Source organism: Pangasianodon hypophthalmus, chromosome 14 (genome assembly GCF_027358585.1).
Source record: "Pangasianodon hypophthalmus isolate fPanHyp1 chromosome 14, fPanHyp1.pri, whole genome shotgun sequence".
Taxonomy (NCBI): Eukaryota; Metazoa; Chordata; class Actinopteri; order Siluriformes; family Pangasiidae; genus Pangasianodon; species Pangasianodon hypophthalmus.
The window spans coordinates 13,095,905-13,114,338 of record NC_069723.1 but is presented as its reverse complement, the minus strand read 5'-3'; the positions used below and the strand labels follow the sequence as shown (position 1 = coordinate 13,114,338).

The following is an 18,434-nucleotide window of genomic DNA, read 5'->3' as shown; positions in this document are numbered from 1 at the left end:
ACTGGAATCCCATCCGGGGTGAGCTCTCCCACTTTGCACCCAGTGTTACTGAAGCGGTTCCTGAAGATGAATGAAATGCCAAATTGATAGAATTTAATTTTTTAAGTTGTCACATTTTTAGAGGAAAGTACTAGCACTGAAAAAAGAGGTTCTTGTGAGAATGATTTTTGTTAGAGAAAGATGAGTAGTTTCTTCAGTTGTCTGAGTCATGTTTTTCTGTTGTGTGTAATGATCTTCTGTTGTGTGTAGTGTTTATACAGTGAACTCGGGCTGTTATGTTGGTTGCCAGTAATTCTCTAGCTGACTGTACAGGTGTGTGTGCGATGGATAAATAGGTGTGAAGAAGCAAGTAATTTGAATATAAATAAAACGTTATTTATAGGGCACTGTTTGTACACGTGGCTGCTCAAAGTGCTTTACAGTCAAGTAATACAAATGGAATGATAAAAAGTTTAATAGAATGCACAGGATAAACATAATAAACACATTTTAACAATCAAAATGTAATGAAAATATTAACAACAAAACAGAGGAAGTACTTGCAATTAAATAATAATAATAATAATAATAATAAAACTTTATTTTGACAATTTTGATAAACATTTGTTTTTCCAGAAATCATTGTTGATCTTTCTGCTCCAGGTTAAAGTAAATGTGTTGTGTTGTTTGTGTGTTTTGATGTTTGTGTGAGTGTGTTTTGTTGTGTTGTTTGTGTGTGTTGTATTGTTTGTGTGAGTGTTATTTGTGTGTGTTGTGTTGTTTGTGTGAGTGTGTTTTGTTGTGTTGTTTATATGAATGTGTTTTGTTATGCTGTTTGTGTGAGTGTGTTGTATTGTTTATGTGAGCATGTTGTTTGAGTGTGTTATGTTGTGTCATTTGTGTGTGTGTTGTGTTGTTTATGTGAGTGTGTTGTATTGTGTTGTGTTGTTTATGTGAGTGCATTGCTTCTGTGAGTGTGTTTTGTTGTTTGTGTGTGTGTTGTATTGTATTGTGTTGTTTATGTGAGCGTGTTGCTTGGGTGTGTTTTGTTGTGTTGTTTGTGTGAGTGTTTTGTTGTGTTGTTTGAGTGTCTTGTGTTGTTTGTGTTGTGTTGTTTGTGTGAGTGTGTTGTGTTGTTTATGAGTGTGTTGTATTGTGTTGTTTATGTGAGTGTTATTTGTGTGAGCGTGTTGTGTTGTTTGTGCGGGTGTGTTGTATTGTTTATGTGAGTGCGTTGCTTGTGTGAGTGTGTTTTGTTGTTTGTGTGTTGTATTGTATTGTGTTGTTTATGTGAGTGTGTTGTGTTGTTTGAGTGTCTTGTGTTGTTTGTGTTGTGTTGTTTATGTGAGTGTGTTGTTTGTGTGAATGTGTTTTGTTGTGTAGTTTGTGTGAGTGTGTTGTGTTGTTTATATGAGTGTGTTGTATTGTGTTGTTTGTGTGAGTGTGTAGTGTTGTGTTGTTTGTGTGATTGTGTTGTTTGTATGAATGTGTGTTTTGTTGTGTTGTTTGTGTGAGTGTGTTGTGTTGTGTTGTTTGTGTGAATGTGTTGTTGACTGTGTTGTGTGTGTGTGTGTGTGTGTGTGTGTGTGTTGTGTTGAGTGGACAATCCCAACAGCAGCGGCGCTTTTCTCAGGCGATGGTTTGGCCCGCAGGGTTACAGGAAGTTGGAGCAGCTGCCATGTTTAGCTGCTTTGTTGTAGATTTCTTGTAGGTTTCCTGCAGATTTTTAGCTAAGTGTTGCAATGGAGCCGAGCTGGAGCTCATTTTTATTTCAGGTAAGAGAAACATTTTCAACAAATCTGAGCGGCTCGAAAACGCTCGCAGCCTCGAAGCCTGTTTGTGCCGCCGACATTTTACGTCTAGAAAAACATTAATTATTTTTAGCTAAATCTATTCAAGCAAAACAATGGTAGCTAGCTGGGTTAGCTAGCGTGCCAGCTTACATTAGCAAGCTAGCGAGTTTAGCTAAGTGGCTACATCAGCTCCAGACTTCCAGCTGTGGAGTGTGGGGGAGATGAGCCACTCGCGGGGAGCCTTGTGGCTTTTCCTTCCTCGATTTTCCTCCGTGTTGTGCTTGTTTTTCCTCGCGTTAGCTTAGCGGGCTACTTACTTTTTGCTTGCCAGCATGTCGGGCACTTTTTAAATGATGCCCTCATTGATTTAATAGGTGCATGGTGTTCGCAGAGCGCGGCCAGGGCGAGAGAAAAGGGAAGAAAACACACTGGAGCGTACATCAGATCAGTTTTTCATGTTGCTTTGGTGACCTTATCGGTGCTGTAGGGTGGATATGTTGAAGCAGATAACTTTTCGTTAGCAGCGTTAGCATTTTGTGTATGCGTTTCATCTCCACACTCGTGGTGCTGCGTTACACTGCATTGAGCGCGAGGCACAGGAATCACCTCTGTAAGTGTGAAGAGAGCCGTAGAGTCTGTGGGCTTTTCCACTCTTTACACCTGGACAGATCATAAACAGGTTTCAGACTGAAGCTGGCTGTTTTCTCTTTGCTCCTTCTCAAACTCTTAGTTTGAAAAAGCAGCATCGGCGGGCTGCAGATGGAATCTCAGCTATGTTCAGAGTAGTGAAGCCACTGCTGCCGCATTCTGCATGCATTACACTTCATATCTACATGCAACAAATAGAAACCCTGATCATCCAAAAAAACACAGTGTTCCCACTTCATACACTTGACTGCACACTACAAAACTGTGCATTAGTCCAAAGCTGGGAATTCATGTTCATAAAATGTGATTGCTGCTTGAAAATTTGGACATGAGCCACACACTGATCTGGCACTACAATTTACAGCCCAGCTTGTGCTTGTAATAGACTGTGCCAAGTTCATACATGCAAGAAACATACCCACTTCATTCCCTATACCTACTACATACCTGCTGCAGAAAGGTTTAGATCATACAAAGATGGACAATCTTTCGAAATGTTTATCGTTTCATCTTTGTGTTAAGCTTAATGCTGCATGGAAAGGATAGAATTTGACTTCAGATTGATTTGGCACTGCACTTTTACGCTGTATTGCCCACAGGCAAAAAAAAAAAGCCTGTGCTCTGCTTGAGAAAGGAAGGCCGCGTGTGTTAATGAGATGTTGAAGTGTTTTCTGTCCCTTTACAGCTCCAGTCAGTGAGATTGATAGAAAAAAACCTAGCGTAGACCTGTTCCTGAGGTTCTGAACGTATTTCTTCAGTAGCAGAAAAGTAAGATAGAAAATTACTCGTGTATATTATCCGTGTATTTAAGTAATATGTAAGGCATTAACTGAAGAACCTAGAGAACGGTGTGAAATCCAGCACTCATAACGTTGTCTGATCACTGAAGAGTGACATTAGAAGTAAAACAGCGTAACTAACTTCCCGACACTGTAAATCTAAGATTAACTTTTCCCTTGTTCTGAGTGGTTAATATGAACCAAGTAAACACTTAATTACTAACTACATTAGTGACAAAACCCTTTTAACTTTTCGAAACATGTTGCTCAACTCATGATAATGTGTCATTTTGATTGTAATAGAAAACCTTTATTATAAAAGGGGGAAGAAAAGAGTATCGTTGAAGCATCAGTGATATTTTCCCTTGGAGAAAAAGCTGAAAGGAATTGTTCTGCTTGATTCCCTCCTTGTGATTCAGCATCTAATGAGACGGCGGTGTAGCGCGTCACCCGGCATTGTTCGCGAGGCGTCTGAGGTTATTCATAAGCGTGGCATTGTCTAGCTCCCAACAGGCATCGCTTAATCCGTCTGTAGCAGACAAAAAAACTTAGTCTGAGTTCAGTTCTTGCAGTAATACAAATTTAGTCACTGTTCAGTGTAATGGCTGAATGTAAAGAAATCAGCAGGTGAATATATATTTAATAAAAATCCACAGTACAACTTTATTGGCTTTTTAAAATGGGTTCCAGATTGAGAAGCGACAAACTAGTTGAAACTAGAGCTTAATGTGTGTAGAAACTAATCTAATGCTTAGCCAGCAACATTTGTTCCCGTGCCGCACTGTTCTGCATTATTATTGATGCTAAAGTTCAGCCTTCACAATAAAATCGAGTTTGAATTTCAGAGCATAAAACACTTAAACAGTCTTACACAGATCAAGCCAAGTTTTCAAAAAAAAAAAAAAAGCTGGTTGTTATAATAATAGTCTTGAAAATCAGCAGTGCTTACTGTTGTAGTCTTACACTATACTTTACACTAGACATCTTTATTAAGCTTTATTAAACTCTAGCTTTAGCTCTTTAGTAGTTTACCCCGTGGTCCGACGGATCCGACTTCTGATATGTGACGTGCATTTAATTTTCGTGTTTAAATACTCCATTCCTTCTGGACTGGGCTCTCCAGAAAGTGAAATCTCTCCATATCATTACATGCAGTCTACAAAATGTTTAGTGTCTGAGGGATTTTGCTGAGCACAGACGTAGCATTTAACCTGAAGTTTATTGTAAAGCTTAAGTGTTGCTCATGGTGCAGGTTGCGGGTAAAGCTTTAAATTTTTTTTTCTGCAGAGCATAATTGCATGCCATTTTCCACTGCACCCCACTTTCTTTCTTTCTCACTCACTTTCTCACACTTTCTCCCTCATGCTATCGATGCCATGACCAATGGGACTGTGCAGGCAGCTGCAGAATTGACAAGCTGTAATGATAGTGTAGTCTTTCCATTCTGTGTCAATGCCTGCTGACCTCTCTGTAGTGTTTTTGTTCACTTCAGTCTGAAAATAAAGTTTGCTTAAATGTAACATGTCATATTTTTGTATCTGCATTTTCCGTTAGGTATCATTCTGCGGAAAATACATCGGATTTCTTCGTACTTAAGACAACAAGCCTGTTTAATGATTTAAGCCTGTTTAACGAATACTAGATCTTACCTGGATTTGTTTGTAGTACATAATGTTTTGAAGGTCTGTTTTTTTGTTAAACATTCTATGTCTAACAGGCTCACACAGTCCCTGTCTGCTGTTCCTTCTTCTTCAGACAATGAGACTAATGTAGTTTGAACAGTTTTGGGCGTACTTGGACCTCATCTTCATGCGCTTATTGCGAAGTAGTAGATTTATTTTCTTGACTTTGTTGTCATTCTGCATAGTGGGGTTTAATGGTGGGGTCTGTAACACACACCTGATAGTTTTGGCATGTCTCCCTGAGCCAGAACAGGCTGTGCCTCCAGTCACATGTGGAATGGCTTTCATGATGGCCAGAGATCACTTTACATGTAACAGATTTAGGTGTCATCATGGCAGCATGCTATGCGTCTCTTTATGCTGAGCTGCCAGAGACGCTAGGGTGTCTGCATCAAACTTGAGTGTCCTGCTGTGCTCACTGGTGACTTGATCTACCTCATGTAGGGGCATAACTGTTTCTAAAACTGTTTTCGCAGTTTTATCTGGATGATTTTGACGTTTCACCAATCCCTCATTAGAAAGCTAAAAAGTCTGTCTGTATCTGACTGTATGTCTGTCTTTCTCTCTGCAGAGAAGGGAATTTCTAGGAACTCTGCCTTTTGTAACTATGCACTTATTAAACAGGTTTCCTACGTTAGCCTACATTATTATTTTGTTTTGGTATTAATTATTCTAGTAGTAGTAATATCATTATCATCGATCATGAATAACACTAAGCTTAATTTAGTTAAGCTTAATCTAAAAAATGTTTAATTTTCATCAGTGGTTTTATATATTTTCAGTGAAAATATTTATGAGTAACTCTAACTCTATGTGAAAGTCGGATTATAAGTGCATTGATGAAGAATTACTCAAAAGATCTTGATCTTGACCATCTGTGTCTGTTTATATATAATATCTCTGTCTGGCTAATTATCTCTCTCTCACATGTGCATATCCGTGTTCTGAAACTTCCCGGGTCTCAGTCGTGGCTGCTTGTTTTTCCGTGTTGCACAGATGCTCTTGAAATGAGTCATGTTCTATTTCAGATAAAGATTTACCACTGTCATTCTACTCTTGGCTTGTCTACTACAACATTACTAGAACATTATTTTATAGCAAACTACACTGCTAGGAATTCAACTGGCCAGTTCAGAGGTCAGAACTCAGTGCAACTTCAATGTCCAGGAGGATAGTTCATATTTGTTGGAATCATTATAATAATGCTAATAAATACTGAAAATGTATGCAAGTTCTAAATGTATAGGATTCAGATTTTATAAAATATGTGCCAAATAGAAATACGTATTCTTTAAACTGAGAACTGTGTGATTCTTGTCAAACCTGAGAAAGTTGTCTAATAAAGGAGAGAGAAAATTCTGGTTCTATAAAAAAAAAAAAAAAAAGATAATTTGGGGGTAATATAGTGGTATATATGGTTAATATAGGCTAACCAGTTAGTCAAAAGTTTCAAAAGTCAACATATTCAGTGTTCCGTTTGTGAAATAAACAGATGATGATTCAAAATTGTTGGAAGTGACTAGGCATAAAAATTAGTCTGAGTTTGTATGTTAAAGACTGAAACACAGGCTGGTCCACAGACTTGTGTATAAGATATATTCTGTGAAGAGATTTTTATATATTCTCTGTCTTTCCATCGAGCAGACAAATGACACACTCCACCACCAGCACCAGGTTGGCCAGAACAGTCTGCTGCCTCTGCTCAATGCTGGAACAGAACCCCAAGACCAAAAGCCTGTGCTCCCCATCCCACTGGAGCAGAAGCCTCCAGTCAGCGCGGCCGAGCTCCTCAAGGACAGCATGGCCGGTGGGACAGGTGGAGGAGGAGGGGGCGGTGGAGGGGGAGGTGGGGGCGGTCCCGTGGTGATTAAGAAGGAGCCCAAGTCAAAAACGCCCTTCATCTGCGGCTACTGCAGCAAGTCCTTCCGAGACAGTTACCATCTGCGGCGGCACGAGTCTTGCCACACGGGCATCAAAATGGTATCCCGGCCCAAGAAGACACCAGCAGCGCCCACCATGGTGCCCATGATCTCCACTGTGCAACAGCGGGATAGCAACGGCAACCCCACCTATGTCTCTGCTGCAGGTATCCTGACAACAGGCACCAATTCAGCCACGGTGGCAGTGGGTGCAATGGCCTCTCTGCCCCAGCAGCAGCCTAGCATACCCAAAAAGCCCCCAAAGCCAGTGAAGAAGAACCATGGCTGTGAGATGTGTGGTAAAGCCTTCCGTGACGTCTACCACCTGAACCGGCACAAGCTGTCACACTCGGACGAGAAGCCTTTCGAGTGTCCCATCTGCCACCAGCGCTTCAAGAGGAAGGACCGCATGACCTACCACGTGCGCTCGCATGACGGTGGTGTGCACAAGCCCTACATCTGCTCTGTCTGTGGCAAAGGCTTCTCCAGGTGGGTCCTGAGATTTGGATTAGTCTTTTGTTTCCAAACAGGTCCTTGGACCCACACCACCAAGTTGGTCCACTTTTCTGTATTCCCAGCACATAGCATACCCTGAACCAGGTATTGTCAGTTCCTGATGGTTCAGACATGCTGGGAGCTGGGAAAGAGCAAACATGTGGACAGTCTGCAGGGGCCTGAGGACCAGTTTGGAGACCGCTGGATTAAACGAACTCCATATGCAAGATTAGAGCCTTAGTGGTCCAGTGGGCCATTATTTATTAGTATTTTTCTGTGCTTGCAATTTACCTTTAAAAAAAATTCTTGATTAATGATTTAATTAATGATTGGGCAGTGGTGGATCAATGGTTAAAGGCTCTGGTTTACTGACCAGGAGGTCGGGGGCTCAAGCCCCAGCACTGCCAAGCTGCCACTGCCCTTAGCACTTCTCTGCTCCAGGGGCACTGTATCATGGCTGACCCTGCGCTCTGACTCCAATTTCACTGTATTGTAATGTGTATGTGACAAATAAAGGCTTCTTCATAAAATTGCCTAAAAAGCAGACAAACACCCCTGACCTCTTGAAAAACACTCACTGAACATCATACAAAAATGGCTATTGAGTTTCATCATACAAGTTTCTGTTTCTGTTGTGGCACCTGCTTGGCACATAATTTTAACAAGCTAATGATTCATTTCAAACTAACTGAGGTGGAACTAAATTAAAATGAATTTATTGTTTATTCTACTCTCTTACTTATTCTTACACTTCAAAAAGAGGAAAGGTTTTATGGCAAATATGTAAGCTCATACAGGGACTACATATTGTTATATTGCACAAGCCTGCTATATATTTAGAGAATAATGCTGGCACGTTTGTGCAGTGGCTTTGTTTCCCCTAAAGGTTTCTAGGAGTCATAACGGAATTGATTAGCTTTATTTTTGGTGCCTTGTGAGAATGCCCTTTAGCCAAGAATAATGCTTCTCTGTCATGTGTTGCTAATCGTTTTTGTAACCATGTTTTATATAGTGACTCTCCTTTATAGTCACCACAAAGCATTTTGTCTCAATATTTTGAATTTGCCTTACATGGTTACTTCTTCATTTTTATAGTGTTAATCCCTCAGAACTGGTGTAATAGGAAATTTATTAATCTTAGTGTAAACCTTTTTTTCACTTACATGTTGTTCTTTTCTTTTCCCTTTTGCAGGCCAGATCATCTCAGCTGTCATGTTAAACACGTCCACTCTACAGAGCGGCCTTTTAAATGCCAAGTAACGGTAAGAGGCCACTCTGTGTTTCTGTTGTACTAAAACAGGCTCTGGCATTGGTTTTATTGGGTATGTTTTTCAGAAGCCTCAGTTTTCAGCGGGCTCTGGTTGAACTAGTGGTGACAGCTGGTCAGAACGTATACTGGCATAACTTCTTTAAGTGCTCAAATAGTAGGAGGGCTGGGGAGTTACAATGCTCCAGAAGCATTTTATTAATGCTGAAGTCAAATATTGCATATCAGTACCACTAAATACAGTTGCTGGGATATTCCCTTTATGTAGCTGAAAGGTGATCTGCAACACAACATGTGCAAGTCAAATTACATAAAGATGGAATAAAAACAAAATGCAAAATGGCATCTGGCAGTTTTATCATTTTGTCATATGTTTTATCAATTATGAGGGCAAAAATATTATTGCGGAAAGCCTCTTACTTTGAATAGGATTTAGCTGTAGTCGTTTAGCTACCATCAGCTGATTGGCTCTCACAGTGACTGCACCAACAGCGGTGCTCGTACATTACCGATGCTGCAGTGTAACTATGCTCAATCGGTAGTATCATAAAATCACCTACAGAATGAACTAGTCAACTTTGGCTAGTTAAAATATAAATTCTGGTTGAAGGGAAAGGGTTGGTCTGCTGTAAACTCAGTGTGTGCTGCTGTGGACCACAGGAGGAACGTAGGGGCTTTTCCAGAGGAAACCTGCATCTCATCTCAGCTAGTGGGAGTAAGCTAGCCTGTTAACTCTAACTAGCAAAAATAGAAAAGTGAAAAAAAGTGAAATGTGTAAGGGAAAGAGAATGTGTAGATGTAAATGTCTTCCGTCCATCTGTTCTGAATCCGTTTCCTCTTACTGATTGTACTGGACTTCACACTCTTTCTCTCCCCTGATTTTCCACCCATCACCGAGTAGTCGAACTTTTGTTTTTAAAGTCCACAGATGCCCATGATTGGCTAGTGTCACTGTGACTGGCAGGGGAGAGAGTAATGCCATCCCTCCCACCCAGAGAGCATGGCCAGTATTGCTCCCTTGGCTCTCGTGCACACAAAAATCCTTGTTTTCCAGTTAAGAATTTATTATACAGTTCTTTAAATTCACAAAACAAAACACAAAGCCAATAAACGTATTACAGTTTATGCAACAGTACAAAGTGCAGATGACACTGATCCTATATTCAAAATCTCATCTCAGTCTATCTGCCTATCTCAGCAGACAATGATGGCTCAAATAGCAGAGAGAACAAAAAAAGAATGATTCTGTAATAAGCTGTTATAACATGATATTTATTATCATGTTAAAGTTATACAAGGACATTTTTTTAAACTGGAAAGAGTTTTGTTTATATGAATACAAAAAGCTTCATTTTTTTGTAAGTCATGTTAATGGCTATGTATTTCTTCCTGTAGAATTTTCAGTGTGGTCATTTTAGACGGCCATCTTATGCAAAATGAGCATAATACATTTAACACAGGCTTAGTGGATTGTCACTGGCCGATGATGACAAAGATATATTAGGGCATTTTCAGTTTTATTTCTGATGAAAAACGTTTTAATTTCAGTGCGTCACTACTGTATAGGGTTGAGTACACCAGTAGGTGTCCCTATAATATACTTTGTAGTGATAATGCATTTGCAATGCATATTACCCTGATATTTTAACTCAACTGATTATTGTGGAAAATATGACAAATGTACACTGAAGTGACAATATCAACACAAAAATACTCAGGATAATATCATGGATTCCAAAGCTTTCACCACTATGAAGTATATTGCAGGGACACCTACTGGTGTACTCAATCCTATACAGTAGTGATGCACAAGGAGTGAAAAACGCCCTGACAATTCCCTAGTATATTTTTGTTATTGTTTCCAAAGAACAATCCAGTACTAAGCTTTAAAATCAGTGATATTTCTTCAAAAACAAAACTAATATTTTGCGTAGTTTGTGATGCTTGTAGCAGTAAAAGTGGCATTTTTGAGAAATTAAAGTTTTTATGACTTTTTTGATGCCACTCCATGCCCAGTAATTTACAGATTACACTCCAAAATGGTCTGGTTTAATTGTGCTGTAATTGTGCAGGTTGAAATAACAGCGCAGCATGCATGTCAGCACCCTAATGGTTTGTCTCTTTTGATCTGTCTATCTATGTGTGTGGCAGGCCTGCACATCTGCTTTTGCCACCAAAGACCGCTTGCGTTCACACATGATCCGGCATGAGGGTAAAGTCACCTGCAACATATGCGGCAAGATGCTGAGTGCTGCCTACATCACCAGCCACCTGAAAACGCACAGCCAGGCCGGCTTCACCTCGCCCTGTAACAAAGGTACGCCAGCCCTCGCCCCTCACTCCTCCTCCACCTCCTCCTCTACCACTTCCTCCTGGCCTCCGCTCGCCTCGGCTGCGCCAAACCAGGACGACACACACTCAGGTGGGCATCTCCCTCTGTCGTGGTGATGTCACTTCCTCAGGCAAATCACTCCTGCTGTCTGCTACAGGGATCTGCTTCTCTAGCCCCAGCCTGTAGATTGCTTACTGCTAACCGTGCCCATTCACTGCTAGTGGTCAGCCAGCTCGAAGGTTTTTTTTTTTTTTTTTTTTTTTTAAACAGATTTTTACTTTTTTGATTGCATTGTTCAATAAATGTGTTGATTTTAGTAGAAGAGTTCTCAAATATAAAGTCAAGGAAATCCATATCCACTCCATTTTCCCTGACATTTGAGAAATATATAAAATGTTTTATTTATTTATTTATTTATTTATTTTTAATAAAAGTTCCCCTAAAGTTTTTAATCTAAGTACTCTTGGATGGCTAATTTTGATTGTATTGATTGATGTTTGGGTCAGAAATCAGTAACATCTGATTCAGTTTGACGTGGAAAAAAATACACGGTGACAGATGCCACAGAACCTGTATGCTAACAAAACTATAGTTGATATGTTTTGACAGGTTTGGTGACTATTGTTAAATAAATCACTGAGGAATATAATACCAATTCAGACACTGAAATCCACTTGTTGCTACCTGTGTAGCAGTTACCTAACAGAAGTGCTATTTGGTATGGCAGAGGGTGTGTCTAATTTGCAACTTATGCATATTCATATATTTGTAATGAGGATATAGGTGGAGAGATGTTCCCAGGCCAATTTTAGTATGTGTAGGGTTTTTTTTTCTTCTTCTTCTTTTCATTAAAACACATTAAACATTGTTATTCTAGATAACACTATATGGCCTAAAGTTTGTGGACATCTGACCATCACACAGCATACAGAGACATTCTATACAATTATGTGCATCCAACTTTGTGGCTACAGTTTGTGGAAGAACCACATATGGGTGTGATGGTCAAGTGTCCACAAACTTTTGGCCATATAGTGTAGATTATGTTTCATCCTTTTGACGACACATTCTGAGGTATAAATTAGTCTTGTTTTTCCTTTATCTTCCAGACACTAACAACGCATGCAACTCTGCCTCAGCCACACCAGTCACTGCCTCGGCCACCGCCGCCAGCACTGCCAGCATGAATCGTGGAACCGTCAGCAACCCTGTCACTATCTCCTCCAACACATTGAATATCACAGCACCGGTGAGCCTGCAGCACCCGGTGACCATCACCGCTCCAGTCAATATCGCCTCGGTGAACATCCCTGCCACAGCAACCGGCATGAACATCGCCCACCCGGTGGCCATCAGCACCCCCATGTCCATGAACATCACTGGCCCCCTCAACATCGCCATGAGGCCCATGGAGAGCATGCCGTTCCTCTCACAGGTTCTGCCTTCCTCGCCACCCTGGTAGAACCCAAATAGCTTCTGATTACCCATCCAACCCAGTGTGTCTTATTTTAAATCCTGTTCTGGTCTTCCATTAGTAGCGTGCTGTGAAGAAAGGGCAAGCAAGGACGTAAGGTAGAAGTTCCAAGCTTAGTGTGGATAGGCGGTAGCAGCAGATGAGGAAAAAGATCTAGTTGGTGTTAGGTGGTGCTCTGTTTATCCTTAATTTGGCTATTGGCTAAGCAGAACCAGAAATGTATAGAGTTTAGTGAAATAGCTTAAGGAAGAGGAAAAAAGGTAGTTGAGTGGACGCTGGCATGCTGAACGTTTGGTAATTTCCCTTTGTTAGTGCCAGAAGATCTCAGCCAATGGCCAATTGGAGAGGAGCAGATTGCTTCATCAGATAGTGGGCATGACTGGTTTTAACAGTTTTTTTGAACTGTGATGACTTTATTTTTGTTATTTTTAGCTTGCTGATCAGTATTCCCTAGTTTTATTGCATTGAGTTATGTACTACAAAAGGGACAGGAGCTTCCATTTGTGGGAGATAATTATTTTTAATACTATCTAAGTAAGAGGCTGTTCTGGCTTTACATTCATTGTAAGCCACTTAAAACTGTAGCTATTATTCTAGTTTTTAAATATTTTCTGGAGTTGATCATTCCTGGTAGAAGAAAGATAATGTACTCTTGTTTTGAATAGCTGGGACATATTTCTGCTTAGTGGGTGTTGGACATGAAATTTAACACAAGTCTTGCACTGAAAACATATCTGATTGGTGATATTCTAATGGCAGTATTATGAGAAATGCTTCGAAATTTGCGGAGTTAAGTGTCTTGATGTAGATGTCGGGCCATCTAGCCACTTTCACTGAAAGGAGTTCACGAGACCTAAACATGATCTTTTTAAGAGTTTAGTCAATAAGGAGTCTTTATTCTTCTTCCTTTAAGGATGAGGGCTGTACACGCATGGACCACTTCTCAGGGTCTTTACTGAGAGAATCCCACTCACTTGACACTCATTTTGTTAAAATCATGCCTAACACACTTCTGAAGTTTTCACCTCCTTAATACACTAAACCATTTTTATCTTTGTCGTCCCATAAAAGTGACATTAAGTGTACCTGGGTGGAAGATGCATTTTGTTACATTTATTAGGTTTTTTTTTGTTTGTTTGTTTTTTCCCCTTTTCCCCTTTTCCCCCTTCCCCTTTTCTTTTCTTCTTTGATTACAGTTAAACCAAAACTGCCATCTGATGTTCAGGGTTTGTTGGCTTGGTTTTTATCAGTGACACTTTTCTATGTTCCAAATGACTGTAGGAAGCTAGCAACGAACAAAGGCAAAGCGTTTCATCCATTTCGGATGGCAAAAGCAATATCGAAGTTGCACTGCTAATCCATTCCATTTGTTTCTGATCAGCGACATGCCTTTAACTTCAACATCTATTGAGTTTCACACGTTTCTGTATAGTCCCCTCTCATGAGAATGTACTCAGTATGATAACCATGAGTCAGGAAGAGTAACAAAATCAGCCGAATGTGCCCATAAAAGGCACTGTGTAGACAGCAGAATAAATGCCCAAATGTGCTTTATTTTTATTTGACCTGACCGGAGCCGGGAAATGAATTTAGTAAGCAGTAATTACTTAAGTACTTAAATGTGATTCTTTGCTGATCAGAGATGTAATGGATTTGGGAGGAAAAACAGATCTGGACTGTGAGTTAAGCAAAGCCTAAGAGCTACTGGATGTTCACTTTTTTCATGAATTATTTTGTCTCCCCATTTCAACTTTTAACAATTTTTCCGTGCATTGCATGAACTTTCCAGTTAAAAAGTAGGCACCTAAAACAGTTTTCATTTTGTCTCCATGTCCTTCAGAGAACGTTGCCTTGTTTTAACAGGGGTGTCTCTTTTCCCTACACTTTGAGAACTGGAATTTGAAGAATGGGACTGATGTGACTGGTTTAAAGCATTACAGAACTTTTGGAGTATGCTTGTGATAAATTTATGGCTCTCCAGTGGCATCACTTCTGTGCCTGATCTGAAAATGCCACATAGGAACCTGACTGTCCTGTTTACCAAATCTCTGTGAAGAGTTTAGATCTATTTTGCTTTGGAGATTATCACATACGAGGAATTACGACTTTGTCATGAGCTTTTTTCCCCCCTGAAGTATTGTTGTTTTTCTTTTTTTATGCCTTATGCACCAACAGTATCTTTTAATGAAATGTTTGATTATTAGTGAGGGGTGGGAGATATTTTAAGTTTTACATTGGAGAATAAAACGGTAGTTCTGACCTTTTACAATTTGCTTTGATGAATTGGCAGAACCATGTGAATGCCAGTGAATGTATATCTTTGTACAAAACAGTTAGCTCAGAGGATGTTGTAGGTATGGTAGACAAGTGCAAGGAAAAAAATAACCTTTTATAAAACTTTTTGTATTAGAACATTAACATTGATAATTTTGTATATATGAAGACTAGGAAATTTTTTGGTTAGCAGAAAGGTGAAGCATTCCTACATTTTTTTTAAATGTATGTATGTATGTCACGAACAGTTATGTAAACACAATGTTTTATGTGCCTTTTATTTGGGTTGTCTAAATAAAAGAAAATTGTAAAACATGGATGTAACTCATTCTTGCTCATTAATCTGATCTAAAATGCTGACCTGGTCTTTCATGGAGTTTAAATAATGACTTGAGTGAGTGGGCTTGTTGCTGTCAGTTCACACTGACCAGAATTATTTTGTTAGTACCTTTTCAGAACAACTTGTTTAAGTTTCAGACATGAGTCTAGGGAATTATAGCAGTGTTTATGAAGGATTAGGGTTTGTAATATCCTAATTAACCAAGCTGTATGGAAATGATGATCCAAGAAGATAGGGGTTTTCCAGCTGATCAGCTTAAATTCAGCTGTATTAACCCTTAAATGCACACCCCTTCTACTTCATCACTTATTTTCAGTTATGCCACCAACTCAGTATTAACTAGTATTCTTCCAAATCCTTTAATGTTTTAACAATTGATCAATATCGAAATTTAAAAAAATAAGAACTTACAGTTTCTATTAGATGTTTGACTGACATAATAACAAGAAATAATGAGTTCTGGAAAATATTTTGTAATGGGCAACTGATTAGGTGTTTAATATAATCCTATTTAATATAAAGCCTGACAAAATATCTGACTAAAAGTAGTTGGGACTAAAACCATTGGGAATTTTATAGTACAGTCTGCATTACATAAGTAACAACCCAAATATAAAATTGTTAGTTACTCAATTAGTTAGTCAATAAAATGAAGTTTTCTAGAAGATCTTTTATTAGATATACTGTAAGTGCTGATAGTATGTACAAACACTTGCTTTTAAAATTTTATTTAATCACTGTCCCAGATATCATATGTAAATTTTTTACTGTATATTATAGGTGCATATAACCTCTTCTTGTGTGTCCCAAATAATTAATGTCATATATAATTATAAAAGGCAACAGAATAAACTGTGTAAACAATAATCATGTAACAGAACCTATAAGTCAAGAAGGCTCACTTGAGTCCTAAGTAATGCATGTAACCATGAGAAAGGGCATCACAGACCAGCATGATCTCATATCCTGTTCCATTTTCTAGCTCATTCCTTCAGGGGTGAGATGTCAGACTATCAAAACAAAAAATCAGAAGCAAGAAAAAGAGAAGAAAATAGAGACAGCAGTACTCCTGCTCAATAATGTACTGCACAAATGTCCTCAGCACTAGCATTAAACTGCTACTGCTGGAATACGTTTATAACAGCTATTACTCTCAGTCAAGTGTAATTACTCTTAGGTTCTGTTTCCTGGACACAACAGCAGCTCTGTTAAGTTGCACAAGGGAGTTTTGTCAGAGTTGCTGGATGGAAAATTGTTTATCTTTAAACACTTATTCATTACTTCTATTAAATTGTCGGCTATGACAGAATACACTGAATAGACCTTAGAAATGTTCCACACCCTACATGTTGAACCAATCCATAGAGTTATGTAAACCAGCCGTAAACTGAATATTAGCTGTAGTTTGCAATTCAAATTAAGATGTATTAGTTGAGATGAATTTATGTGTACTTCGAAACAGGTTAATGCTAGTTAACAGTTACATAATTGCTAGTTGCCAAACAAGCTTGTGCATAGATTTGTCACTTGTACAGGTTGTACATTGTTGCCAGTTTATTACTTACTGTGCATTTATTACAGTGGTGCTATTTGTATTGAATTTAATCCATTCATTTATTCATCTTCAGTAAGCATTTTAGCCTGGTCAGGGTTACAGTGTATCATGGGAACACTGAGCACAAGGCAGGAATACACCTTGGAATTTGGGTTAATTGCTATAATTGCTTACTTCTTTTGGATTGAACCTTACACAGAAGAGACTCTTATTCCCATTTTTACTCGCTCATCTCAGGATTGCTATAAAATAGATGGGGATGATTCAAAGGGACACAAGTGGCCCCCGAAGGATCATAATTAATGAACATTTTCTGGAGAAGGTGGCACAAAGTTCCTGCTGGCACCTCTGTTTATCTAAGGTACTGTACATGATGTTGTATGTGTTCCAAGCTGGACATGTCTCAGCTTCTTTGTACTGATTGGCTATTTGTGTGACCACGTGTGAATAATGAAATTATATTTATAAGCCTCTTTAGCAGTATAGTCACATTGTGCTTAATAAAATTTATGAGACATATTTAGAGGTGGGGCAAGATGCCGGATCTGGCCGTAATTATAATATTAACATTGGTTCTCAAAGTGGTCTGTGATTATTTATTTTGCTACAGCCATGGAAATCACAACACATCATTACCAAAGTCATATTTATTATTGAGCTCTTATAGGTATTAGCCTTTTTGACTGGTCTCTTGAATTAAACAGGTTTAGTCCAAACCATAATAACAGGAAAACAAGCCAACCTTATAAATAATGTAAGCTTGGACCTAATGTGTCCTGTCAGTGGAAAGTTCAGGAATGTAAAGCTCTATGGCACCAGTAAATGAACAGAATATTATTGTAAACATTTAAATTATGAGCCTAATGTTTAGTAGTTTATAAAATAAGTATGCGCTGGACGGAGGCTTAGTGGTTAGCATGTTCGCCTTGCCCCTTTGGGGTTGGGGGTTTGATTCCCACCTCTACTCTGTGTGTATGGAGTTTGCATGTTCTCCCTGTGCTTTGGGGGCTTTCTCCAGGTACTCTGGTTTCCTCCCCAGTCCAAAGACATGCGTTGTAGGCTGATTGGCATCTCTAAATTCGCAATTTGCATACCATCCCAATCACTCAACAGATGACACCATCACCACCACCCTCCATCTGGCCCTCACCCACCTGGACAAAAAAGACACAAATGTTCAAATGCTGTTCATAGACTTCAGTTCTGCATTCAACACAATTATTCCTCAGCACCTGATTGGAAATCTGAACCTGCTGAGCCTGAACACCGCCCTCTGCAACTAGATGCCGGACTTCCTGACTGGGAGACCACAGTCAGTCCGGATCAGGAACAGCATCTCCAACACCACCACATTGAGCACTGGGGCCCCCCCAGGGCTGTGTGCTCAGTCAACTGCTGTTCATCCTGCTGACTCACGACTGTGTAGCAATGCACAGCTCGAATCACATCATCAAGTTCGCCGATGACATGCAAGAACGATGAGTCAGCATACAGAGAGGAGGTGCAGTGGTTAACGGACTGGTGCAGAACCAACAACCTGTCTCTGAATGTGGACAAAACCAAAGAGAAAGTTGTTGACTTCAGGAGAGCACAGAATGACCACTCTCCTCTGAACATCGGCGACTCCTCCATGGAGATCTTCAAGAGCACTAAATGTCTTGGTGTTCACCTGGCGGAGGACCTCACCTGGTCCCTCAACACCAGCTCCATAACAAAGAAAACCCGGCAGCGTCTCTACTTTCTGCAAAGGCTGAGGAAAGCCCATCTCCCACCCCCCATCCTCCCCATGTTCTACAGAGGGACTATCGAGAGCATCCTGAGCAGCTGCATCACTGCCTGGTTTGAGAATTGCACCGTCTCGGATCGCAAGACCCTGCAGCGGATAGTGAGGACAGCT

The 18,434-nt window shown here is 39.7% G+C and overlaps 1 protein-coding gene and 1 long non-coding RNA gene across 3 annotated transcripts; one reads left to right on the top strand and one right to left on the bottom strand.

Annotated features, from left to right (window-relative positions):
- Positions 1-1,551: 1,551 nt before the first annotated feature.
- Positions 1,552-14,959, top strand: vezf1b (vascular endothelial zinc finger 1b). Of its 2 annotated transcripts, none has more exons than XM_026924157.3 (5): positions 1,552-1,754; positions 6,526-7,289; positions 8,488-8,557; positions 10,714-10,984; positions 12,004-14,959. In XM_026924157.3, exons 1-5 carry the CDS (start codon positions 1,722-1,724, stop codon positions 12,354-12,356), a joined length of 1,491 nt encoding a protein of 496 aa, XP_026779958.2. In that variant the 5' UTR covers positions 1,552-1,721; the 3' UTR covers positions 12,357-14,959. The 2 variants fall into 2 exon arrangements, with proteins under 2 accessions (XP_026779958.2, XP_026779959.1); XM_026924158.3 differs by having other exon boundaries at positions 1,555-1,754; positions 10,714-10,879.
- LOC117599053 (uncharacterized) lies at positions 3,589-5,441 on the bottom strand. The gene is made up of 3 exons (XR_004579487.2): positions 4,849-5,441; positions 4,542-4,692; positions 3,589-3,728 (listed from the first exon to the last, which is right to left on the bottom strand). It is a non-coding gene; the product is annotated as an uncharacterized LOC117599053 (long non-coding RNA).
- Positions 14,960-18,434: the final 3,475 nt, after the last annotated feature.